At 36.3% G+C, this 27,912-nt stretch overlaps 2 protein-coding genes across 4 annotated transcripts; one reads left to right on the top strand and one right to left on the bottom strand.

Annotated features, from left to right (window-relative positions):
• The first annotated feature begins 16,155 nt into the window (after nucleotides 1-16,155).
• On the top strand, nucleotides 16,156-18,877 carry LOC110929471. 2 transcript variants are annotated; one of them, XM_022172627.2, is made up of 3 exons: nucleotides 16,160-16,621; nucleotides 17,695-17,718; nucleotides 18,264-18,877. In XM_022172627.2, exons 1-3 carry the CDS (start codon nucleotides 16,405-16,407, stop codon nucleotides 18,608-18,610), a joined length of 588 nt encoding a protein of 195 aa, XP_022028319.1. In that variant the 5' UTR covers nucleotides 16,160-16,404; the 3' UTR covers nucleotides 18,611-18,877. The 2 variants fall into 2 exon arrangements, with proteins under 2 accessions (XP_022028321.1, XP_022028319.1); XM_022172629.2 differs by lacking the exon at nucleotides 17,695-17,718 and having other exon boundaries at nucleotides 16,156-16,621.
• Nucleotides 18,878-19,276: 399 nt separating this feature from the next.
• On the bottom strand, nucleotides 19,277-27,670 carry LOC110929472 (chitin elicitor receptor kinase 1). Of its 2 annotated transcripts, none has more exons than XM_022172630.2 (12): nucleotides 26,947-27,670; nucleotides 23,060-23,093; nucleotides 22,954-22,958; nucleotides 22,689-22,847; nucleotides 22,396-22,601; nucleotides 21,209-21,298; nucleotides 21,027-21,120; nucleotides 20,786-20,937; nucleotides 20,567-20,658; nucleotides 19,881-20,019; nucleotides 19,698-19,796; nucleotides 19,277-19,612 (listed from the first exon to the last, which is right to left on the bottom strand). In XM_022172630.2, the coding sequence occupies exons 1-12, from the start codon at nucleotides 27,575-27,577 to the stop codon at nucleotides 19,448-19,450; spliced, it is 1,866 nt and encodes a 621-aa protein (XP_022028322.1). In that variant the 5' UTR covers nucleotides 27,578-27,670; the 3' UTR covers nucleotides 19,277-19,447. The 2 variants fall into 2 exon arrangements, with proteins under 2 accessions (XP_022028322.1, XP_022028323.1); XM_022172631.2 differs by lacking the exon at nucleotides 26,947-27,670 and adding an exon at nucleotides 24,392-25,236.
• Between the last annotated feature and the right edge of the window lie 242 nt (nucleotides 27,671-27,912).

Raw genomic sequence — 27,912 nt, 5'->3', positions numbered from 1 at the left:
GTGTCCTTGGTGAAGGCGTATTTGCACATCTCGGAGAGTAGGAAACATGGCAACGAGCAAAGAAGGGATGCGTTTTGGAGACGGGTCATTAATCATTTTAGGCAACTTCCCGGTGCAAGGATACGAAACATGGACCAAATGACGTCGAAGTGGACGGATTTGAACGGGAAAATTAGCAAGTTCAATGCTTGTTTCATTCAAAAGGTATGTTTTTTATTAAAGTTTAAATATTTTTTCATTGAAAACTGTTTTATAAAAAAAAATAGTTTTTGTTAATAAAAAAAATACAGAAACAGTTTTATAAAAAAACAGTTTAAAAAAAACAGTTTTTTTAATAAAAAAAAACAGAAACAGTTTTTTAATTAAAAAAACAGAAATAGTTTTTTAATTAAATAAAACAGTAACAGTTTTATAAAAAATAATAGTTTTTTTAATTAAAAAAACAGAAACAGTTTTTTAATTAAATAAAACAGAAAAAGTTTTTTAATTAAATAAAACAGTAACAGTTTTATAAAAAATAACAGTTTTTTTAATTAAAAAAACATAAACAGTTTTTAATTAAATAAAACAGAAACAATTTTTTTAATTAAATAAAAAAACAGTTTAAAAAAACAGAATTTTTTTTTTAAAAAACATATCATTTTATACTTTTTGTAGAACCGAAACCCACGAAGTGGAGCGAGCGAGGCGACAATCATGCGACAAGCCACCGAAGAGTATTGCCGACTGTACAAAAGAGGACTTTTCCACACGTGGGGGCATGGGAAGTTGCGAGACATCACCCGAAGTGGGTCCCCGTTGAGTTGGTTGACATGCGTGGTCCTACGGCTCCAAAAAAACGAGGAGGTTCGAAAAGATCAAAGACATCCGATTCGGGGAACTACACGACTTCCGCGTCGGATAACTTGCCCGAAACGAACTTAAATGACCCCCTTGACGAACCCGATCAACCCGTTGACGACCCCGTTGAAGAAGATACACCCACAAGGCCACGATGCAGGAGAGGTTGTGAATCGTCAAGCAAAGGTAAGGAAGCGGTGGCGGAGTCGATCTTCAGAATCGAAGAGGAGAAAATGACCCAATTCAAGAATGCCGAACAAAGAAAAGAAACAATTATGTCCCTAAAAGTTGAACGCGAGCAGGCGTACAAGGAACACTTGAAAACGATTGAAAGACAAAATGATTTAAAAATCTTGTGTGAAAAGCACGCCCATCTCGACGAACCGTTCAAGTCAAATGTCATTCAACAAAAGCGCGAGATTTGCGCAAAGTGGGGTTGGGAGATGCCGCCCGTTTAGTTTTTTTTTTATTTGGCTATGTAATTTATTTTTTAAGTTTAATGAAATTTATATTTTAGTGTTTTATTGTTAATTTCTAATTTTAAAATGAAAATTAAAAAATTTGGGAGTGATAGAATTCCATCACTAGTGATACCACCCCGCCTACATTTCTATCACTAGTGATAGAATATTGGGTATGACATGACATGATTTGATTGCATAGTGGGAGTGATAGAAACTATCACTAGTGAACCACCCCTCCTCCCCTTACTTGGTTTTTCATCTACTTCATTGTCAGTTTAGCATGTTTTCTCTTATTTTTCTTCTTCTTAATTTGTATCTTTTTCAGCCTCTGCTTATATCCGCACCCAAGAACCAAATATGTCGGTGCATTGTATGACTGCAAAATAAATGAACCATATTGACCCTAAATTGTTTAGACCCGTCGCATAATCTGCCTGACTCGCTGACCGTAGTTACAAGAAGTAAAAGATAAAATCTTAAGCAATATAATAAGTTGTTAAACCTGAAATCTGATTAATCAAAAAAATTAATTACTAGTAAGTTTTGGTAAGAAAAAATTAAATATAGAAAAACAATTAGCAAAATGAAGGAAAATCATGAATTACCTAAAGCTTAATGATGAAGAACTCTGACGGGCCTGTTTTACATACACTTTAACAAAATAAACCATGTATTACCTTTTACACTTAATAATGAAGAACTCTGAGCAGCTTGTATTTGATGTCCTAAAACTTCATTTTCTACTATCCACTCCTTAAATCTGTAATAAGAAAGTAAAAGAGGTAATAAAACAAAAAAAAGTCTAAAGACATCTTCCTGTTCTATTATACAACTTGGATTTTGTGCTCCAGTACTCCAAAAATCTATGCTATGGATCGGAAGCCACAACTACTTGGATCAACTTTATTTAACAACAATATAAGACAAATTAAATTATATATATATATATATATATATGTTTATCCAAATCAAGTGAGATGTTATTAAATTTTGTCGAATGAATGAAAAAGTTTGTCATGTAGTCATGAGATTTAATCTGCATCACAAATGTTATTCCAAATAATATTTTAAGTTGTTACATCATATATAAATGTTTTAATATAACAATTCATATACAACCCTATGGAAAACTAAATACCATTTATTTATGGAGTGAGGTAGTGCATACAGTTGGTTGGTATAGAACTACAACTCTTCAAGTAATCAAATATCTAAATGCTTCATTGATACAGCTGCTTTTTATTACATCTGCTTGAGAGTTGAGATAATTTTGTTAAAAGCTCGCCCAAAATCAATAAATAGACTTAAGCAGCATTTATAATTTATAAAATAAATATACATCAGTACATCTTATGTACAGAACTACCGAATCCAAACAAGCATAGAAATCAAACCTGAGTCTTCTCTTTCGAAGCACTGTTTGCAGCAACCGAAACCTCAAAACAGAAGTAATCAAGCTCGATCAAACCTCTTATCAAACTCAAAACATGAAAAATCCAATAAACTAAATCAAAATCTAACATGTTTAACAGCAAGAAGCTCTCCAAAATTGATATTCTTTCCAATATACAATTGACCAAATCCCCCGCACCCTGTAAATTCACCTTTTATCTTAAATCGGAATCGTGATTGATCTGTGGTCAAATTATGTGTGGCGTCGCCATTAGTGTTTCGTGAAGGAAAGATGGAAAAGGGACGATTGAATTGTAATCGCAAGAATTCAATCGTTATATTGCCAACATTACGATTAGATAAAATTCATTTTTCCCTTTACTACAAGTTATGGTCTATATTTTGTGCATTCCAATAATTAGATAATTTTGGTGCATATCTAAGTATTACAGACAACACAACAAAATTGAGAACAATATCACAAATAAAATGAGTGCGTAACATGTAGCTATCAATGAAACCCTCGAGTTACTTCTCCGAAACGACCCTTTTGATTGTACTTCAATTATGATGCTTTGTACAACTCGATAACAGTAAAGAAAAAATAACATCAAACCTACTCTGCAAAATTGATTGAATCCTAAACTGGAAGATAAAAAAAAAGACCTTCTAGAAAGCGTGAAATTCAGTAGAATCACATACCGACCACTCTTTATCAAAATCCTAAAAGTTTGATCTCAATCTTAGATGGAAGAGGGGTGCTATGGAGGCTGATTTGGCAGGGGCGCGAGACCACACCACCCAGCCTAAGTGTCTAACCTTTTGATCAATTACATCAATCCTGCAAACCACACAACGCAAAGTGAAATTGGCATTATCCGTGTAGCTAATTTTTGTAAAAATATGTCAAAAATCAACTATTATCTTCTTCATAGAATATCAATCTTTAAAAAATTGAACATTTGTTATGAACAACGCATTTTTGTACCTTTCTTTGCTGCCAAGTATCTCTAACTGCCCATGGGAACACATGCAAAAATAATAAAAATGGAAAACAAATCAAAAAATTAACAATTAAAACAATAAATAAACAAACATAACATTTGGTTAAAATAAAATAGGAAATGAACTTAAACAAAAAAATTATAGTTTTTCATTCATAGGTAATTTTCTCTAGATCTTGCATTTATATTAAATAATTATTTCCAAACAAAACATTTCACTGCAGTTTCTTTCATTTGGTTCCTTCAACATGATATATTATGTGCAGTAGGTGATAATAATGACATTATATATTCCAACAGCTTGACCATTGTCTATGACTTTGAAGGCACTATAACATGTCAACCTTTTTGGGAGCCTAAGTGAAATGAAAATTCAGAAACTTTTCTGCATTTTACTATAATACTCCTTTATTGGAGCTTAAACATTTAACAGTTTCACCAAGTCATACAACCACAACCAAGTTTCACCAAGTCATATAATCACAAAATCTGAGAATCGCTTATACATTTTTTATAACTAATAAATAATAGTTTCACTAAATCACTTAAAACAATTATTGTAACTAATGGATAATAAGTTCCAAATCATTAAAAAAAAAGTCCGCTTAGATGCAAAATAGAAAATCATAGTGATAGTATATTGCAATTTGCATATGAAAAAATCATTGCTGATGGTTTCATATGATACCAAAAGAATGAAGATGGAATAGCCGATTTTCAGATTGACGATGGAATAGCCGATCTCCCGATTAAATATGTAGTTCTCTCTTCTGAAATGACAACCTTGATTTTTTAGGTAGATAAAATCTCATGAGTTAGACTTGATTAATATACAAGTACGTAAATAATACACTTCTACAACGATTTTATTCATTTTACTGGATAATGTACTACACTTTCATCATATAATCCCAATACTAACGGAATTTTTTCAAATCAGAAGGGAACAGTATAAGGCAAAGCATGTACTTTGTTTGGAAACAAACCTAGTCAAGAATGACAGCATCATGGTCGAATCCTTAAGATCCTGTGTGAGTGTAATTTGAAAAAATATTGTGGTCAGAACCGTGTCTTCTGAAGATGCTTTGAAAGACAGGTTTGGGAAGTTAGAATGTTGCGTATGAAAGAAGATGATAAAGATGAGTATAATACGCAAGTCAGGTTATCTGCGGGCTCATTCTATTCCCACCCCCCTATTTACTAATTACACCCCCCCTATCAAAAACATCACATCCATCAATCATTTGGTTTTTGTTTTTAGCCTGGTTTGTCTTTTTGTTGTCTTTTTTTTATTCGTTTATTTAATTATTAGTTATTTAGTATTTGTTTATTATTTAATTAGTTATTATTATTATTATTAGTAGTAGTAATGATATAGTATTTATTATTAGTTTTTATTGTTATAATTTATCAAATTATATTTATAGCTGTAACAAAAGCTATATAAAAATAAGTACTTTTTTACAAAATTATTATCATTTAATAATTTACATACCGAGGTTTAATCTATACTCCCCCTAAATGTAGCAGGTTGTGCTATCCAAGACTTATACATATTTTGACGTGATTCAAATATATTCTCCCAGCCAGCTGCATCATTTTCTCTCATTAATTTCCATAGGTTGTTTCATAGGTTGTTTGTGCTGGCAATTGGATACTCTCCTTGCAATTCTACCATTATAAAATGGTTACCATTCACGTGTGCAATTGTAATTATTTTTTTTTTCTGAGAACTCGTGAGGGCCTCTCCAAAGCGAAAAACAAGTAGAACTGTTTCTTTTTTCTTGAGATAAAAAATGAACGATCACATTAAACTTGTTCGCAATCAAGAATCCTGCCTCTGGCATAATCATCCAGTGTTTTTCAGGTGCAAACCCCGATCCTGACCAAGCCAAGGACGTGAACACATCTTTGAATGAGCCTAAGAAAGCCTTAGTGTACTTATTTCTAAACTCGAGTAGCTCTTCCATCAGTGATCTCCGGATAAATAACCATTCATCTTCACCGTACCCGAGAACAGAAGCTGTCGCCCGAAACCCACAATTTCCATCACCTAACATGTTATGTATGCGTGTAACATACGCATGGAAGATTTTTGGAATTAGATGAATATAGTTGTGTATCACCTGTGATGCTTGATCTTGGTTCAGCCCCATGAAGTCATAGCCTGGCGCACTTGTAGAGTTGGCGAAAGAACTTTGTCCGACAATATCTTGGTTCAACCCCATGAAATCATATCCCGGTGTGTTTAAAAGGTTGGTAAAAAAAACCTTGTCCATCTGTATCTTGTGTCATGAACGGACTTGGTTCACCAGGATCGTCCTTGAATGGTTTTTTTCTGTAAATATCTTGATTTATGAACGGACTTGGTTTTTTTCCATCAATCCATCCATCAATCCTTTGCTTTTTGGTTTTAGTCTTTTTTGTCTTTTTGTTGTCTTTTTATTATATTTTAGTGTCTTTTTGTTATTATTATTATTATTATTATTATTATTATTATTATTATTATTATTTTTAATATCAGGTTCTTCAACAAAAGGGTATACATTTAAATGATAAAGGGTATAAAAAAAGACAACAAAAAGACAAACAGGCTAAAAACAAAAACCAAATGATTGATGGATGTGACGTTTTTGATAGGGGGTGTAATTAGTAAATAGGGGGTGGGAATAGAATGAAACATTAGCACCTCCATCAAAGATTTCCCTTTATGATCCGTTGCTCGAATTTTATCACGTGCGTTATATATGTTTTTAATTGTAGAGACATTATTTTCGATCTTTTAGTCACAATAGCGTAACCAAGACTACGTCCGGTGTTTCTAACCCATTCCATCAACTCTTCACGAGACTTGAACACCTAAAAGTGAACTAATATTAGTTACAAAATATTAGGTTAACAAGCTTGAGTAGTTACAAAATATATATTATCCAAACAAACTCATTTAAACTAAAACAAGACCCTTAACCTAGCTAGATTATATAACTAAGTTGAAACTTGAAACATGGGAATTAAAAACTATACCTGATCTGTTGAAAATCCAGACATCTCTTTAACTGTAGAGAGCGAAGGCTACTACCGAATCCCCTCTTTTAAAGGGTCATAAAGCTTAAAGAAAAGTAGGATCTCCTCCTTAGTTTTCACAGGTGGGGGAACTGGCTGTGAATCCTACATCAAAAAAGAAGTAAGTGAAACTAATAGCACAATTTTTTTATATAACAATGTAATAAAGAGTTAAAGGTGTACGACTATACATGAATGCATATCAATAATTTGAGGCACCAATAATATGAGGCACCAATAATATGATCATTTTACACGTTTTTTTTTCAATTTTAATAATAATAATAATAATAATAATAATAATAATAATAATAATAATAATAATAATAATAATTCATTACTAATAGTAAATAATAATAATAACAAAAAGACACTAAAATATAATAAAAAGACAACAAAAAGACAAAAAAGACTAAAAACAAAAAGCAAAGGATTGATGGATGGATTGATGGATGTGATGTTTTTATAGGGGGGTGTAATTAGTAAATAGGGGGGTGTGTATAGTATCACCCTATCTGCGTGTTGACCCATATTGTTATTTGGGCTTTGAGTGGGAAAACATAAAAAAGTAGCCTCACTAAACGACACGTGTCCGAATTCAGGTTTCTTTTATTATAATAGATAGATTATCATCCGTCTTGTATACTTGTATTTTTACAAGTAGCGATAAAAAAACTCTGCACTCAATAGGAAAACTCAAATCTGAATCATCCAGACATGTAGGGTATGTTTGGCATGGAGCTTTTAGGAGCTTCTAGCTTTCCTACTCAATAAAAAGTCTTGTTTGGTTAAAGGAGCTTTAAGCTTTTAGGTTAGGAGCTTGAAGCTTTTGGTTGAACGCTACTACTAGTAGCGTTTAGAAGGAGCTACAAGCTTTTAGGGAAAAATGACTATTTTAACCTCTAAAAATAAGGAACTTTTTAATGCACCAACTTTCTAAATTTTTAATTATGTCCATTTTGGTCATTTTATACATTTTATTAAAAACTCCAGCTACTCTACCAAACACCAAATATATCTAAAAAGCTACAGCTACTAGCTACAAGCTACAGCTACCAGCTTCCAGCCACCAGCTACCAGCTTCCAGCTTTCAGCTACCAGCCACCAGCTACTTTTGCCAAACATACCTGTAATGGAATGGATATTACCCAAAATTAGAGTAAACTGTCATTTTGGTCCCTGAGGTTTGGTCATTTTTACCACTTTAGTCCAAAACTCAAACCTTTTGCATCTGGGTCCTGTGGTTTCATTTTTTTTATGTCATTTTGTTCCAAAAGTGAAATCAGGTAATATTTCTCAAATTAAATCCTGCTATTTTGTCCTTTTCATCAGGGGCAAAATGGTCATTATATAGAAAATTTATATAATATATAAATATGTAAACACCCCTCAAACTCTGCACTCTCTCTCTCTAAATACCCTTCTGTCTGTCTCTCTCTTCTCTCTCTCTCTTCTCTCTCTATCACACACTCACCTGCAATCTCTCTCTCTATATATAAAGACCCCTACCACCTCCATTAACACCACCATACCACCACTGCACCACCACCATCCCCACCGGTGTTGAAGGTGTCTGATGGCGGTTCTGAGGCGGTGCTCGATGGTTAATAACAGTGTGTCTTATTTGCAGGATCTTGACCTTCCTAAAATTTTGGTAGACGTTGAAAGGCGTGGTTGTCTTTTGCATGGTTATTAACGATTCCCGAGCAAGATGACTGGATATACGTTGACGGAAAATTGACTTCTTGAGTTGCTTTCATCCTTGAAATGTACAAAGAAGCAGGACTCTTAGGTGATCTCGCAAATGAGATTCAAGTTACTGTAAGTGCATCTCTCGTTGGGTAACTGTGCTTTATTAGTTCTGTTCGACAAAGTCAAAGGCCAAGTCAAAGTGATTGATTAAATTCGGATTGTATGAGTTGATTGATTAAATTCGGACAATATAAAGTTGGATGTGGGTCCGAATTTGTGGACATGTATGCTCAGGATTTAGGGTTTGCCCCAGCCTATATATATGGGAGTATATGTTAGAATTGGTCATCTATCCATCACATTCATTCATCTCAGTGAGAATGGATCTGGGTGATCAGCTTTGTGCAACCTCTCACAAACCCTAGTTATTCCTCAATGGTGTGCGCACATTTCTAGAGAGAGAATGACTATGTGTTAGTGAGAGAAAGCTCGGTTTAGATATTTGTGATCTAAACCAGCTTGTAGATGATGTATACTCTTTCGGTTTGTAATCTATGATGACTGATTCATTAATAAAGAGTTTCATCTTCTACATCTTTCTATCTTGTTTTGTTTATGATTGTTCTTCGTCTCTTGAATCAAGTGCAATGTTGATGTTCGTCATCAATCCGGTGCTTTCAAAGTTGTATCCGAGCATGGTTACCGATTCAGAATGGTCTAACCGCCTTCTAAATCACCATTGCTCTTGATTTGATGTTTGTTTCCGCCAAACATCATGGAGACGTGAAGATTTTGAAGACGTTCGTCGTCTGAGATGTTTTCTTATTTTCCAAGATTAGTAACTAATTAATCAGTCACAAAAAAGTCAACCTCTAACACAATTAGTAACTAATAAATTAGTCCCAGATACTATGTATCCGAGACTGATAGATCAGTCCCTCTTTAGTCCTTAGGTGTAACAACCCGCACATTCGTGCGTTGTGACTACTCGTTACACTCGTTACGCCTAGCACCAGAGATTCGGATCATAATGTAACTATATCGCATACATCGCTATATCGCAATATTTTTGCATATTATCGCATATTTTATCGCTATCACATCACATTGTACTTGCTGATAACCACAAAGATGTCGAGTGAGGACCAATTCTACCCTCCCTGATAGCCGTGATATGTCACAGTGCAACTCATTACTCAAAACACACATCGCATCACACACATTAACGTTCATGATGACATTGAGAGAGGACCTATTCTACCCTCCTCAATGACCGTGAAGCGTCGCAAAGTAACGCATGTTCGAAACGAAACCCGGTTATTGTATCGCAACTTTGAAATATGGATATGTATATACGACCCAACGTAGCTAATTATAATAAATATATGAAAATGTGGATGAGAATGTGTAACCAAACTATCGCAACGCTTAAACAATCGAAACGGAACGCCAAAACTCAGCTCGCCGGGGGCGTTTAATCGAATGGCCATCCGATCGGACAGCCATCCGATCGGACAGCCAACCGATCGGACAAGCCATCTGATCCGATGCACTGCACCACCTTTCTCCTCCTTTGCCTATAAATACCCCATTTGTCACATCAACAACAGTTGATGTGACTGCTCTCTCTCGACCAGATGCCTTCTCGCCATCTTCTCTCGATTTCTCGCAATTCTTGTAAGTTTCTACCCTGAATCTTGTACTTATATGATCTACACGCACTCCTTCATCTTTCTCGTCATCAAAACTCACTTTTTCACCGTAAATCTTGGGATTTGAGCCGTTCTAAAGTGACGTCATCATGGAGTTCTTGGGAACAATGAAGTGTGACCTATCTCATCAAGAACAGTCCAGATCTGATAGAATATACGGTGTATAAACACTAATCTCACCTAAATCTAAGACAAATATAAGTTTCTAAGTTTTTCTTCAAACTTTCCTAACTTATCACTCAAAACCGGTAGCAACAGAGCTCGTACAGACCTTCTACTCTTCCTATAGTGAAGTGTCGGTTTGAGAACTGGTTCCTATCAACGAGATAACCGGCTTGTCATGTTAAACACGAATAACCATCGAGAACAGTTAACTGGTCGGACGGGATGATTCCCATCTGATCCGGTGACGCAGACCTGGTGGAGTTCCATTGTTTAGCTCGTAGTCGTAACTTCTCGATCACATCGCAAAAACTTAACGAAATAGCCAAAATTTAAAACGATAAGATTGCGGGACGGGTTACCGTCCGATCGGATTGCCGTCCGATCGGACTGCCATCCGACCGACCAGGAATCCGGTCGGGTTACACTTGGGGTCAAGACTTAAACAAATTTTCAAACATTCAAGGATCTGAACAACGAACGGATTGCCGTCTGACCGGATTGCCGTCCGATCGAACGACCATCCGATCGGCTGACTTATGGATCCTCAACACTTAAACGTTTTACAAATCCTCATCGCACATCAGTTCCAACGGATTGTCACCCGATCGGATTTCCACCCGATCGAGCGACCAGTCTGCTATGAACTTATCAACCAAAGTGTCTCGCTGATCGGGTCACCGTCCGATCGAACAGCCACCCGATCGGGTTGCCACCCGATCGACCAACCGTTCGATCGACCGACCTGAAAGGTAGAGATACTTCACTGTTCTCAAAATGCTACAACGAAAACTTTAAAAGGCAAACCAGCATACACAAACACCTCTTCACCAAACGAGGCGAAAATCCAATCGAATGGTCATCCGATCGGATGACCATCCGAATGGATTGCCACCCGGTCGACTGGCCATCCGATCGGGTTGCCATCCGATCGGATTACCATCTGACACTTGGTTCACCGCCACTGTTTATCGCACTAATCAACGCTTACGCTATCAATCTGAAATCATGCTAATCTCAGACGTGCTCCCTTCAATCCAACCAAGTTGTGGTTGCTGCTTGCTGAGCACCGACTGTAAGTATACTTGAACCTTTTTTGCTTTTGCACTTTTGGGTGTAACATACGTTGCTATTAAATCAATTCACATCAAATGCTTAAACTATTTATCACTTGCGAATAACCAATGTGCATAGTTATACGTGATGCTAGTTACATATGTGCTAGGACTTATACTCGCGATGTCCCACCATGACTAGTATAGTACTATTGCGTCCGACGGGGTCTAGTTTAGCAATCGCGATCGAAGCTCGAGGACTTAGCTGGCAGTATCAGTTTTGTGAGTATATATGTCGTGTATTACGTTTATGTATGTGGAAATTCACAGCTTTTATCTATTACACTATTACATATCAAACCTGTATACTCGCCAATACTTTTGTATTGACATTATTTTAACGTATGTTGCAGGTTTAGTCGCAGTCTACATCAAATCAAGCTAGGAGGTCTAGAAACTCACCTAAAATCTAGGTTGTCAGATTTGTATTGTTCGAGAGGACAAGAAATCTGTGATAACTTATGTGATTGTACTGATTGTTAGTATGGGATAACAAATGTAATAAATACTGTCGCAATATAGTTGTTATGGATTCTCTTGAGCAATCTGATTCGCCTAGTGCCGCGCCCCGATGATTCCGCCATCGGTTGGGGTGTGACACTAGGTGTCAATATATTAGTGACTGAATATTAGTGACCAATAAAATGGCGCTATTTTTATTAATGGGGGCAGTTATTTAGGACTGAATTTCAGTAACCAATAAGTTTCCCTCCAAAAACTATTTTTAGACAAACATATTTGTTACTAAAATTCAGTCTTAGATAAGTGGTCCAAGTATTAAGGACTGGTTATTAGTCACGAACATCAGTCACAAAAAAAATCAGTCTCTAATACAATTAGTAACTAATAAATTAGTCCCAGATACTATATATCCGAGACTTATAGATTAGTCCCTCATAATTTAGTCCCAAATGGTCATTTTTCTTGTAGTGTCTTATTCTGATGACTTGTGTGAAGTCACACTTGTCAGTAATTGTGATAAACAAACTTGTTCGCACATAGACTTCATAGTTGCCCGCACTTAAAAGTATCATCTTGTCAGTATTTATTATTCACATGATCTCGTCCGCACTTATATCATTCTAAGCTTGTCCGAACTTAACAATGAACATAACATGTCCGCATTTACCATCAGGCTATGTGCTTATCCGCATTTGTGTTATTTTAGTAAATGCGGACTTGATTGAATCATATGATCAAGTCCGAACTTAATCATTCTTTATCTTGTCCACACTTACATTAGATATAATTGTTCGTACTTATATCTACATATATTATCCGCATGTACAATAAACAAGTATGTCTGAACTTAAAACTCAAATTATTGTCCGTACTTGTTGATGTCAAGGCCTGTCCGCACTTAGGACATTTCCACCTTGTCCGCATGTATTGATTCTACAATACTTCATTCGCGCTTGTTTATTCATTTAAGTCCGCACTTGGTGAGTGCAACTCTCGTTGGGTAACTGTGCTTTATCAGTTCTGTTCGACAAAGTCAAAGGCCAAGTCAAAGTGATTGATTAAATTCGGATTATATGAGTTGATTGATTAAATTCGGACAATATAAAGTTGGATGTGGGTCCGAATTTGTGGACATGTATGCTCAGGATTTAGGATTTTCCCCAGCCTATATATATGGGAATATAGGTTAGAATTGGGCATCTATCCATCACATTCATTCATTTCAGTGAGAATGGATCTGGGTGATCAGCTTTATGCAACCTCTCACAAACCCTAGCTATTCCTCAATGGTGTGTGCACTTTTCTAGAGAGAGAGAGTGACTATGTGTTAGTGAGAGAAAGATCGGTTTAGATCTTTATGATCTAAACCAGCTTGTAGATGATGTATACTCTTTCGGTTTGTAATCTATGATGACTGATTCATTAATAAAGGGTTTCATCTTCTACATATTTCTATCTTGTTTTGTTTATGATTGTTCTTCTTGTCTTGAATCAAGTGTAATGTTGATGTTCTTGATCCAGTGCTTTCAGTTACCGAATTTATAGTAAGTTTTTCCAAGATTTGCGTATACCCATCTGGGTTTCAATTAAAAGTTACTGAATATACAGTAGGATTTATTTCAAGATTTGCTAATAACCATCTGGGTTTCAAAAAAAAGTTGTTGAATTTAGTAACTTTTTCCAAGATTTACAAATGAGTAAAATGTCATTTTCGTCCTTGAGGTTTGGTCAGTTTTGAACACGGTGCTGAATTTGTTGTAGGTTTGAAGGTGTTAGAATTGAAATTGAGTGATCTATGGTGCTTATAGGTCGAATTTTAGGGTTTTGTTTAGAGATCGATTGTTTCCTTTACCGGTGATGAACAGGGGATGGTGGTTTGGTCGTGATGTCATGGACGACGGCGGTAGTGGTGGCAGCGTCGGAACAAGTGACGAAGTGGAGGTGTGAAGGTGATGATGGTGGTTTGGTCGTGTAGATCAGAAGGGGAAAGAGAGAAGAAAATGAGAGAGGGGTGGGGGTGGGGTGGGGGTGGGGGTGGGCAGGTGGGCAAAATGACCAACTTCATTGTGTCTTTTTGTGATTTTAAACTTTTTTTTATATCATTGTGTCTTTTTATTTATCAATGTGTCTTTTTTATATTTGCATCATTGTGTCTTTTTGTGACTCATTGTGTCTTTTTTCTTCGACATTGTGTTATATTTTTCGGTATTGTGTTATATATTTTGCTTAGCATTGTGTTATTTTTTATGATCCACTGTGTCTTTATATACTTCTTATTTTTAGGAGTCTTTGTAAAATAACTTTACCCAATCTTATTTACAAGGACTTTAAACTCAGTTACAGTTGAAGGGTCACTTAGAATCATAAGGTAAAGTGAAACAAATGTTGATGCGATCTTATTTTGGAGTTCACGATCCAAAGTGAACAAGTAAGAGATAAGTAGGCAATGTGTTAGCCTGAATTGAGTATACAGGGAAGAAAAGGAAAACCCAAATCAAGCTTAACTGTCAGCTTGGGGTTGTTACTTATTTATAACCAACTTCAACTACCAACTACCAATTACAATATTAGTCCCTCATCTTATGACTATTACAATTATAACCCTTTTAAAAGATTCTTTCCCTCAAAAAATGAAATTGGGGAAATGCATTTGCACATCTTCCATGAATTCCCACGAAGCATCAGAGACAGGAAATCCTTCCCAATGTACCAAAATCTTCATAGCAGCTTTTGATCCTTTCTCTACCAATTACAATATTAGTCCCTCATCTTATGACTACTACAATTATAACCCTCAACTAAATCCCACTACTAACATTACTCTCCCCTTTTAAAACATTTTTTCCCTCAAAAACTAAAATTGGGGAAATGCATTTGCACATCTTCCATGAATTCCCACGAAGCATCAGAGACAGGTAATCCTTCCCAATGTACCAAAATCTTCACAACAGCTTTTGATCCTTTTTTAACCAATTTTCGATCCAACACAGCTCTTGGTTGCAGGACGAATCTTGGACCTTGTGGTAGCTACCCATTGAAGACATGAGAACCTGAGCTTTCTTCAACAAAGAAACATTGAACGTACGATGAATTTGAGTAGCATCAGGTAAATCTAGCTTATAAGCCACTTTTCCAATTTTTTGTAATATAAGGAAAGGACCAAAGTATCTAGGAGATAAATTTCTGTTATGATGGCGTGGTGTCTAATATGGCATTTTTTGATGGCGTGGTATCTGATATGTCATTTGTTTAGATGGTGTTTGTTTTTCTAAAAAAGATCTGCGCAGACTCTTCTGTCTGCGCCACGTAGACATTGACATCTGCAGACTGTTTGTTTTTCCGAAGATGTTTTATCAAAAAACGTCTGCGCGATCTCTTCTTGGTGTAGACTTGGCTTAACCACTTCTAAGATCTTCTAAGGTCTGCAGAGGGTTAAACACCACCACCGTCCACCACCGACCACCCACCAGCACCGTCCACCACCAGCACCGTCCACCACCGACCACCCACCACCACCGACCACCCACCACCACCATCCACCACCAGCACCGTCCACCACCGACCACCCACCACCACCGTCCACCACAAGCACCGTCCACCACCGACCACCCATCACCACCACCGTCCATCACCACCACCACCGTCTACCACTACCTACCACCACTGTCCGTACATCACCACTAATTTATTTTAGAAATCTACATAAGATAAAAAACAAATAACATTTTTTTTTTGCAGATTGTAGAGGTTTGGTCAACCTCTTCTTCTGCAGATTTGGTCCGCAGACTGCACACATTTTGTCTCTTAAAAAACAAACAACACCTTAGTGACATGACGTCTGACATTAGCTAAGACTATCTCCAATGCTAAATGCGCCCTTAGGTGTCCTTAGCTGTCACATCATTTGCCACGTAATATCCTTACAAATCTTTAAAAACCTCAATTTTATCGCCAACCCTACAAATATGCTTACACTTCTTAATTTCCACCCCATCACCTGTTCATTACACACAATATTTAAATAAAACATTTCTTTTTCTTACTTTGGGCCCACCTTATTGCATGAACCGAGGTAAACACATGCCTTTATGGAAAGGCATCTCACCTAAGGACATGCTATGATAGATGAACTTCAATAATAAAAATCTCTAAATGCATCCAAGGACATAATTTCGAAGGGCCCATTGAGAATAGTCTAACTAGTTCATGTCATCGGCCACGGTTATTTAATGTAAATCCAATTAAAAAATAATACACGTTCATCCAAATCCAATCCCATTCCCGAGAGGTGTGTGAATATGCATAACTAGAGAGGAGAGGAAGGACCATTTCTTCAATTTCCTTTTTAGTTGATCATCATCATCCCCTTCACTTCTTCCATATTCTAACCAGACCAACATATCACTACACTAATATTATCAACATCAACATCATAATTCTGATCTTTCTCAATATCAACATCAACCCTATCCATACATCTCACCATTCTCACACACAAATGGCACTAAACAACAGATCTGGATCTTGCAATTGGACAGTGGCAAAGATCGGAATCGTGTTCTTGGGCCTGTCTTTGGTGGGCTACTTATTGGGCCCACCTCTTTACTGGCATCTTCTTGAAGGTTTCGCCGCCGTTCGCCGGTCTTCCTCCGCCGCATCTTGTCCTCCCTGCAACTGTAATTGTGATCCTCGCCCTGATATTTCTTTTCCTCATGGTGAGTAAACGTTAAATCTTTCATTTTTATGATTTGGGTGTTAGTTTTAACATGTGGGTATTGTTGATTAGACCTTGATTTGTGAAAGTTATGATTCTTGATTTGATCTCAGATATCCTTTAGTTGTATCTATTTACATGTTAATACTTTATTGGCATCTGTTCCTGAATTAAAGATTTTAACTTTTGGGATTCAGATTTTATGTGGATTTTTGAACTTTTATAAAAATAATCTTTGGTTAAGTTGTTAAAGTAGTAGAAATTGACTAGGATTGGCTCAACCTTTTTTTGGTCTGAAGTGAATTTATAGAAATCGGAGTCCTTTCCGTAAAAAGTTTATTTTTTCTTAGGATCTTAACTCGTGGGAATATGATGACACATGTTTTTTGTATACGATTTCTAGAAGGCACAAAATCACACGGTTCCAATAAAATTTGAGATATTGAGAGCTGTGGGAGTTGTGATTAGAAAGGAAGAATCGAATGCGAACGTAGTCTAGCCCTAAAAAATTAGGGGGCCATTAAATATATGGCTCTAAGCTTCAGTTTTTTTTTTTTGTACCGTCGAACCGCCCCTGTGGTTAAAGATGTACATGTTGAGGAAAAACAGTCACTAACAATTTTGCGTTGAGTTATTGTTTTCTACAATCATCATGCTTGATATTTCATTGAAATTGAACTGTTCATGCAAAAAAGAAAGAAGAATTAGACAAATAGTTGGGAAGCAACATGAATTTTACTAGCATATACAATGTTGGGTGTGTATGGATGTGAGTTTAGAGTGAAATCAAGTTATTTTGATATTTGTAGAACTTTGATCAACTAATTACTTGACTTTGATTGTGATTTTAAACTTGCAGTAATTACTATGAAAACACATGTCTAAATGCTTTTTCTTTTAATTTTTTTTTGAGCGGCAAATTTTTTTATTCTCTGCTGTCTGTGGGACTTGAACGCAACACCTCCCCCTCCCAAGGTGTCTAAATGCTTATTTATTTACTAGATTTGTTCTATATGTTCGTTTTTTACCGTAAACCCAAACTTGAGTCTGATATGTGGTGTATGTGTCTTGCAGGACTTGTCAACAGTTCCTTCACAGGTTAGTAGTACAGATATTGTATTGTATTCTTTAGACATTAATGTATATATGTTTGTATATCGGTATTATCCTTGGTTTTAAAAAGCATGAGGCGTTTAGGCTCGAAAACGTTGCTATACGTACCACCAAAAGCTGCATCTCTTTCGTCTTTTTTACACATGAGCCTTTACATCATATAAATCACTCATAATCTCTTCATCCTTTTTGGTCATTTTTACATGTCAGCCTCTTTTACACCCTAATTTAGACCAGTTTTGACCCACATGTACATAGAACCATGATATTATCATTTTGAATAAACAATTAACCTATTATTATATTGAATATCTGTATGTATCATATATAGAGATTAGTATAATACAAATGCTATAGATTTAGTTATCTATTTAGATCAGTAATAGGATGGAAATTTGTGCTTATTAGCTAGATATCTGAACTTCTCTCAGTAGTGACAAAATAATTGCAAGGATATGTTTTGTATAATTTATTTTTATTTATTAAAATATATAAATTTAATCGGTTTGTTTCGATTGTATCTGAATCAGATTGTGCAAAACGCGATCCGGAAGTGAACGAAGACACAGAAAAAAACTTTGCAGAGCTTCTTTCAGAGGAGCTGAAACTACGTGAAACCGAAGCTACAGAAAGTCAGCAGCGTGCTGACATGGCGCTACTAGAGGCCAAGAAGCTGACATCACAGTATCAAAAGGAGGCAGACAAATGCAACTCAGGAATGGAAACCTGTGAAGAAGCTCGTGAGAAGGCCGAAGCAGCTTTAGTGGCACAAAAAGAACAATCTGCGATGTGGGAATTAAGGGCCCGCCAAAGAGGCTGGAAAGAAGCCGGTGTTAGGGCCCGTGCACGATCTCAGGGAGGCGTTGAGGCGTTTTGATGGTTTTGAGGTTATTGAACTGCCTGAAACTAGGTAGCGGGAATGTCAAAACCGAGCTTTTTAATACTTGTTCTTGTTTTTTTTGGTGTCATGTCCTAAATGGAAAGTTGATAGGTGTAGTACAGTAGCTAGTGGTGAGAAAAATGATTTTTCGGTTTTTGTTCATTTTTTTGCAAGTGATTAAAACCATCTATGTATGTACTACAAAAAAAAAAATGAAATATAGCAACCATTAATTCAAAAAATGGTTGATGTTGAACCTGGTAAGTTTTTTGTTTGTTTAAGTTTGTTTCCTATGACTAATTATGATTTACTTTTAGCATATCATGACCATAACATTATGGTAAATTTTGGTGGTAAAAAATGGGCGAGCTGTGTGTAAATGTGTTGGGCCAAAATAAGTAGTTTTATGTGTGCATTGGGTTGGGTTGACCAGAACTTGACTTTTCTATAAATGATTAGGTTCTATGTTAATGCAACATTTTATTACATCTAATGCAAAGAATATATCAAGATTCAAGATCAAAGAAAAATGCAACATGTAAGATTCTATGTATGTAGTTTGACATGCAAGGCAAATATTTGGAGTTCACTCATAAATATATATATTTAACATTTTTGTCTATCCAAAAACGGTTAAATGAATATAAAATTAGTATATGAAAAAAAAAAAAAAAAACATACAATTTCTCTTGTATTCATACATATACTCAACATAAAACAATAAATACATACGAGATTTGACACAGGACCTTAATACATTGCATTACATTTGCACATTATAAAATAATCAAGAAAAATATACATTCAAAATAAAATGATGAGGCTTTTTGGTCACTATCTGCCAGACATGAGGCTCACAAGATTCTGGTTTTCATAAAACGAGCCAACATCCCAATCTTCAGTGGACGACGAGAGAGTCATCAACGCGACCACGATAGATCTCATGCTCGGCCTTAGTTGGGGATTCTCATGCGTGCACGCTTTCGCAAGTTGAGCCATCTACAACCGAGTTCACAACAATATTTTTTTTCAATTATCTTATTTATTTATTCTAAAAATCAACACAAAAAAAAAAAAAAATTACCTTACGAACTGAATCGAGAGGGTAGTTTTCCCCCAGTCTAGGATCAATCATTTTGATCAGGTCATCTTTTGGATCTGGTTGACTTAGAACTTCTTCAAACTGTAAATTATCAAAGATCGAGCGTGTTAGTTGCTTTTTAGTAAACTAACACCAATATGTACGCAATTAAACGATTAAACGCACCATGGCAACTAGTCCCTTTGATTCGGTAACAGAGCCATTTGCTTTGACTATGGCTTCTTTGGCCGAAATAAGTTCGTAAAGTACAACCCCAAATGCATACACGTCTACCTTCGGAGAAACATCCCCATACTGTGCATACCTGCATCCAAATGTAACGGAGCTTGATCAATGGCCCTGATCTAGCGAAGAGGCCCAAAAGAATGATCTAGGCCCAAAAGATAATAAACATGTTTATTAAAAGAAGAGTAAAATGCCATTTTCGTCCCTAAGGTTTGGCCAGTTTTGCGACTTTCGTCCAAAGTTTTGTTTTTCTGCATCTGGATCCAAAAGGTTTGAAATCCTACCATTTTCATTTGGCTCTTTAACTCCATCTATTTTTCTCCGTTAAGTCAGGGGTATTTCCGTCTTTTTTGTTAACTTAAAGGGCCATTCAATTTTTTTTCACGGGTATTCGGTCTTTTTACATAAAGTAAGAAAAGACCTGGTTACACTTTAGGTTAGCAAAGGAAACAGAAATACCCTGACTAAACAAAGAAAAATGGATGGAGTTAATGAGCCGGATGAAAGTAGCAAGATTTCAAACCTTTTGGATCCAGATACGGAAAAACAAACCTTTGGACGAAAGTCGCAAAACCGGCCAAACCTCAAGGACGAAAATGCGATTTTACTCAAAGAAGAAGATTTACTCTGGTGGCATATATCCGAATGTACCCACAAGACGTGTAGGCAAAGAATTACTTCCAACTTCTGTCAATTTTGTTAAACCGAAATCCGCAACCTGTGGTAGACACGTGGCACCAATAAATTAGACGCACCTCACTTAGTCCCACCAATAAGAAAGGACCATAACGGCCCCATAAATGAACAAGAATAAAACGACTACGATGACATAAACGTATGCAAACCTTTCCATGAAAGTTCTTGTCGATGAGTATATTTGCTGATTTAATATCACGATGTATATATACGGGAACAGTATGTTCATGGATATACTCAAGACCGCGCGCTGAATCAAGGGCGATTTGGACTCGGGTAGACCACGGTAGCGGGTCCCGTCCTGGAAATGATGATTAAAGAAAACATAATTTCCTATTGTTTCGATGCTTCGGTATAAGAAATGAATTGTGATATCTATACTTAACTGACCTGATCCATGTAGATGTTGACTCAAGTTTCCGTTCTCAATGTACTCATAGACCAAGAAAAGGGAACCCTCGACACAATATCCTATCAAACGCACCTGCATTAGATATGTGATCAAAACATTAGCCTTCACGTATCATTTGTGTTTCAAGCCTCATAACAAACACACCCTAAACAGCTCTTACCAGGTTTAGGTGATGAACATGCGTTAAAACCTTTAGTTCGGCTAGAAATTCACGTGATGCTTGCATATCCATCTTCTTGATAGCAGCTTTCTGAACAAGTTTGACAAATTAAAAAACCAACATAACAAAATGCCTAAGTAAAGTTTTTGAGCTGAAAAGATAATAACTATTAGATGATGCATGATAACATGATGAAAAGTGGAACCGTATTTGCATAGGCGTGTGCTACCATTTAGTACAGGTAAGGTAATTTAACAGGTTGGGTAATGGGTCAAAATGGATAACTTTCATATAATTTCGTCAAATAAATTCTTTTTGTGTATAAATTACGATTACATAATATATACATTATTTCATTGATGACCTATTTTTTTAAATAAGATGATTTTGGAGGTCTTACATAAGGGTGTTCATCGAATCGAATAACGAATTTTCGAATTACTCGAATCGAATAACGAATTTTCGAATTACTCGAATCGAATATTTTTTTATTTTGCTGGAATTCGAATTCGATTAAAATTCGATGAAAATTCGAATTTTTGAATTTGAATAAATTCGTTTTGGTTCAAGTTTATTTAAAATATGTAAATTCGTTACGGGCTATTTGGGCTTAGTAATGGGCTATTTTAGGACTTAGATTAAATTTATAAATTAGTTTATACCACAACCCAATAGATTATTTTATACCACAACCCAAATTAAAGTTATATGTGTGTACTGTGTATTATATATAAACATAATAAATAAATATGTATAATCTGAATTCAAATTTCGAATCGAATTTAAAATTATAAATTCGTGTTCGATTTACTGGACTTGAATTTGAATTCTTGATAATCGAATTGAATTGGGTCGAATTTTGAATTTTTCGAATCCGAATCGAATTCTGAACACCCCTAGTCTTACGAATTGAAAAACACGTTGGAAAACTTTCGACCCGTTTGACTCAATTTGACATTTTGACCCGTTAGAGATAATACATAGCGAGATTCAACCCATTCAAAAGTAAATGGGTTAAAACTGCCACCTCTCTGTACATTGAAACACTTCCGCTTATTCTATATGAAAAAGCATATTATACGATAATTAAAGCGAGCCTAGTAGTTTTTTTAATTATAAACTATATATAAAAAATCAGTTAATTTTAGCAGAAGAAAAAGATATAAAATAAAACCCTAGTTTCGAACCTCGCCTCGGAGCTCAGCATAGTAAACAGCACCGAAACCACCTTGACCAATCTTATTAGCAAGACTGAAGTCATCTGTAGCTGTCGAAAGCTCTTCATACGAGAACTCTACTGATTTGTCAACTGTTATACCTGTAAGCCCAGGTGAGGCACCAGCAACCGCACCACCACTGGACTCTGAACCTCTAACCAACGAACCATTGCGCCCTAAATTTGCAAGAGAAGACAAATCAACAAGTTAATACACAATTACCGATAATATGAGCATACTGTTCAAATAAAGTTCAGATATACCTTGATCGGGCACAAGTTGAACCTGTGCGTTCTTTAATAAAGCTGAACTCGATCCAGCCTTTTTCTTTTTGTAATATCCGAAATAAAAGCATCCTGCAAGTAACAGCAGTACAGCTACTATTCCTACGACTATTCCACCTATGGCCCCACCTGATAATCCTGGTTATGTCAAAGCAGATGCTAAGTTAATAACACGCGTTTTCGATCAAGTAAATATTGTGGAATTAGGACGCTTTGTGATTATGTAAAGGAAAGGCTGGTTCACCTGAGCTGCAAAAGATAATGTGATTTGGAGTTAGAAAACTTGTTATAACAATGATTGTAGTTATTGATTTTAGTAAAGAACATGCTATTCGAGGGAAAGAATGTACCTGCTTGGTAAGGGTGGATAGTTTCCATTTTCATCTGTCAAAAAGCAAAAACATTACTCATTAACCAATTTTGTAATTAAAATGTAACCGAGAAAGTAGAAAACAAAATGTTGTCGAAACAACAATGAAATAAAGCATTGGACAACAAACAGAGAGAGCAGTTTAACCAATTTACAATATGTATTGTTAAAACAACACATGCATTAGATTTAATGAAACTGTTACCATTAGACACTAATGTCGGTTTCTATCTTGTCTATTTTGTTGTTCTTTCACGGTATATATAAAGTCGATTCTATGTTTTTGTTACTTGTAATTGTAACTTTTTTTATTGGGATAGCTTTACCCAAGCGATTACCGGTCTTATGCGAAACCATTTCTATGCTCCATCTTGGTTTCAAAAAGCGTGAGGTGCTCCATGGTGTTTAGGTCCCAATAGCCGAGGCGTGAGTTGAGAATTTCACATACATGAGGCGTTGATCTATGTATAACCAAACGTTGCATCTTTTTTACATATCAGCCTTCTCCATTACCTAAACCATTCATAATCTCCTCATCGTTTTGGTCTTTTTTTACTTAGCACTCTCCTAAAAGGTCGCTTCATCGTTTTGGTATTTTTTTACTTAGCACTCTCCTAAAAGGTCGCAATATTCTAAATTTCCACAATAACTGTCCTATTTTAACCTCATGTGTAGGCGAGCGTTTTAGTATTGATTATAACCATCAACAATCACGCTAATATCATCTCTAGATCACATAATACCAAAGCCAAAAACAGGACTATAACTTAGCAATAAAACTAGGGACAAACTACAAAAATATATGACATATGACAAAGGGACACACCATCGCTGAAAGGCAAAGATATAAAAACAAAAATTCCATTGAAGACAAGCCGTAATATCACATCCATTTGCATACACACAAAGGGATGAATTTTTTTCCCTAAATATCGTACCCGTATCCGATTTTGACAATTCAATACGTGTATCGGTACCAAGTTTTATTAATTTCGGTATTTGATACTTCCGGTACGGATACCAGTAAAAATGGTATCAGTACCGAATTTTATATAATTTCAAGAGTTTTCTTTTGGAACACATCTTTTTCCATATCATTCACATTTCAAAAAAAAAAATCTTTTTCCATATCATGGTACTTGTATCAATTTTTACCTATTTGGTACTGGTACAAGTGCTCAAAAGACATAAAAGAACACAGTGGTTACACGTTGGGTAAAGTACCAAGATACCCATACCATATCATTCGGTATGGTATTTGGTACCAGTTTTATAGATTCGATACTGCTATTTTCGGTTCTGGTACACTAACCTCTCCCAGGAATATACAGCAATCTACTAGTCAGATTCGCATCCGGATTATATCTCCTAATCAAATCGGAACTAATATTCGCAGCAGACGAAACCGAATCCAACGTCTCCCCGGGCCGAAGCGGATACGTCACAAACAAGCCATAATCCTTCGAAATATCACTATCTCCACACGAACAATTCACCGTCACATTAAGAAACGCAGTATCGGGGATCCGATTCGGATCAAAATTATTAAACCGCTGAATCCAATCAGCAGTAGTCAAATTCGCAAACTTGTCTTGTGCAATTGTCACATACGTATCCCCAGTGGCAACGTCGTAGTTGAACACGTGTCCTAAAAACTCACCGTTGATACAATCGCAGGAAAACGGAACGTTCATCCTCGTGAAGGCCTGAACGCTATCCTGGTTAGGGATAGATGGATTATAACTGAGGATATTGTCGTTGTTTGTGTTGAAGCGTAGAGAAATTCGAGTGAGTTCATCTCCTTGTTGAACGTAGTATGAACCCAAGGCTAGGTTGCAACCTCTGGTGCATCTGGATTGAGCTAGTGAATTGAAACAAATTGAGGTTATGAATAAGAAGGTGGTGATTAATCGGAACCCTAATTTGAGGTTTAGCATGATTTGTTAGGGTTCATGTGAAATTGAAAAAGGCGTTAACTGAATTGGTTGATAATTGTTGGGTTATTGAATGAATGAATGAATGAATGAATGAATGAATAGTTGGAGAATATATGCAAGTTTTGATTGAGTGATTAAAGAAATTTGGTTGTGGAGTATTGATTGTAGGCGTGTCAGAAAAGTTGACAGTTGAATTTTGCCGCCATTCAACTCTTTGTTCCGTGTGATTTTTCAACTCTTTTTTTACCGTGTTTTATATGAAATTTTGATTCCGTTGATTCTTCATAGAAACTAGTGCTATTAAATCTGGGCATTGCGCCGGAAAACCTCGTGTCACGCCGTAGGTGGGTATTAGTTCGTTTAACTCCGTTACTGATACTTGTTATAGCAACCAATAGAGAAAAAAATTACAAAAAAATCATGATATGACCAAAAATATACCAACACAACGGGAATTTGATCGGTATTGGTTTGTTTTGTTACGCCACATACACTCGTTACAACAACCCATAAAGAAAAAAAATCTTGATATGACCAAAAAATACCTACACGTGATTTACATCGATAAAAAACAAACGCAAGTTATATAAGATATATATAATTAACCAACTAAATAACACATAAAAAACCTTTAAAACAAAGAATTACTGTTCATTCAGTTTTTCTATTAATAGTATACAATAGTATACAATGGTCGGTATTTTTGCTACTTCAGTTAAAAAATGTAACTTTTTGCATCTGAACCTTTAAGGTTTTATTTTTGTTATCATTTTTATCTCATTGATCATCTGGGTTAGAACTTCCGATAAAACTCCGATAAATATAGTCTTATATATTTATATAAGGTCATTGTAGTGGTAACCCCACATAACTCTCATAAGACCAAGGGGTGTGGGGATCCTCCCCCCCCCCCCCGAGCCGTGCGTCCCCCTTGTCCCACACCGCCCCTCCCCTCGTCGCGTCGCAAACGACATCACCAGGACGGTGGAGAAGAGCCTGCAATTGGTTTGTTCTCTCTCTCTCTCTCTCTCTCTCCTTGTATTATATATTGGTTTTTATTTAAACTTGGGTAGTCCTCCACACCCTTGAGTAGTTCCCAAAGGGATGGTCCTCCACCTAATGTGACGCCTATGTGGCGGATAGTCACAAAGGGACTACCCAAACCACACCCCATGGTCTAACATTTGGTATTGGTGTAGTGGTTAACACCACATACCCCACAAAACACATTTCCCAACTCATTTTCACTCACAAAAAAACCACATCACCCCGTTATCACGATCACGGGGTAGAATTTTCACACGCCATAACGGCTCTATCACAGCTTCATTACGCATGGACTAAGGGTTTAATATTATTATATGTAGGTAGTTATTCTTCTAGCTTCTGGTTACATTATGGTTTATATGGAAGCATAGGGTTTAATATTATTATATCCGAGGAGATAAACGTAAATTTGTTTGTGTGGATAATAGATCTAAAATCTTAATCACTAAAACGCCATGAGCATCATACAACTAAATGCTAGTACATACCATACGCATCTAGCTTCTCACTATCAACCAAAAGTCACCTCTAGACCTTGGTCCCCTTTGATTATCTCCCTAACTTTGATCTAAATGTGCAAGAAGCGCAACAACCTCTGGACCCTAAGCCACTTTGGTTGCCTGTCGCACACCTAGGTGAACCTCAGATGAACTTTTTAAAACCATATCCTTCCGTAACGATTTCAATCAATTAACACAATAACATCATCTCTAGACCACATATTATTAACCCAAAAACAGGACTATATATTAGCAATAAAACTAGGGATAAACTACAAAAGATAATAAATGAGATATAAGAAAAGGACACATTATCAAAAAAAAAAAGTAAACATGTAAAAACAAAAAGAATCTTTTAATTTAAAACAGTTCCAAAAACTAACCTCGCCCAGGAATATACAACAACCCACTTCCTGTAGTTAAATTGGCACCGGAATTATACCTCCGAATCAAATCGGAACTAAGATTCGCAGCTGAAGAAACTGAATCCAAAGTCTCCCCCGGCTGGAGCGGATATGTCACAAACAAACCATAATCCTTGGAAATCAAACTATCCCCACACGAACAATTCACCGTCACATTAAGAGTACCACTATCAGGTATCCGAAAAGAATCATACGAATTAAACCTCTGAACCCAATCCGCAGTAGTCAAATTCGCATAACTCTTTTGTGCAACCTTGTCATAAGTATCCTCAGACTGAATGTTGTAGGTGAACACATGTCCTAAGAAGTCACCGTTGATACACCCACAAGAAAACGGCACGTTAATCCTCTGACCGGCCTGGAGGCTATCCTGATTCGGTATACTCGGATTATACTTGAGAATATTGTTGTTGTTGTTGATGTTGAAGCGCAACGAAATTTGAGCGAGTTCATCTCCTGATTGAACGTAGTAGGAACCGAGTGCTAGATTACAGCCTCGGGTGCATCTGGATTGAGCTGATGGAATGAAACAGGTTGAGATTAAGGATAAGAAGGTTGCTAATCGGAACCCTGAATTGAGCTCCAACATGGTTTCTTTGGGTTCATGTGGCGTTGACCGAATGTGTTTGGTTTAGTTGGTTGGAGGAAAGGGAAAATGAATGAATGAATGATGAGAGAATATTTGGGTTAAAGAATGGTTGGAGAATATGTGCTACTTTTGGTTGACTGATTAAACAAATGGCTGATGATTGTTGCCGCCATTAGGCCATGTGTAGTCATAAAGCCCCCAAAGGGGCGTTATGCGTCATATGGCATGCCACGTCATCCCGGGGCTTTATGGGGCTTGAGGCCGTAGTCATAAAGCCCTACCTCATCATAACCAAAGTGTAAAATGCAGGGACCAAAGTGTAAAATGCAGGGACC

Source organism: Helianthus annuus, chromosome 3, assembly GCF_002127325.2.
Source record: "Helianthus annuus cultivar XRQ/B chromosome 3, HanXRQr2.0-SUNRISE, whole genome shotgun sequence".
NCBI lineage: Eukaryota > Viridiplantae > Streptophyta > Magnoliopsida > Asterales > Asteraceae > Helianthus > Helianthus annuus.
Note: the sequence above shows the minus strand (reverse complement) of the source record. Positions and strands in the feature narration are given on the sequence as shown.

Excerpts from the sequence above, each read along its gene's own strand:
- LOC110929471 (XM_022172627.2), top strand. The coding sequence starts at position 16,405 with ATGGCACTAAACAACAGATCTGGATCTTGCAATTGGACAGTGGCAAAG. Across the intron at positions 16,622-17,694 it reads TGATATTTCTTTTCCTCATG|GACTTGTCAACAGTTCCTTC; the intron begins GTGAGTAAACGT and ends TGTGTCTTGCAG. Across the intron at positions 17,719-18,263 it reads TGTCAACAGTTCCTTCACAG|ATTGTGCAAAACGCGATCCG; the intron begins GTTAGTAGTACA and ends TATCTGAATCAG.
- LOC110929472 (XM_022172630.2), bottom strand. The coding sequence starts at position 27,577 with ATGTTGGAGCTCAATTCAGGGTTCCGATTAGCAACCTTCTTATCCTTA. Across the intron at positions 20,938-21,026 it reads TCAACATCTACATGGATCAG|GACGGGACCCGCTACCGTGG; the intron begins GTCAGTTAAGTA and ends CATCATTTCCAG. Across the intron at positions 20,659-20,785 it reads ACAAGAACTTTCATGGAAAG|GTTGCGGATTTCGGTTTAAC; the intron begins GTTTGCATACGT and ends TGTCTACCACAG.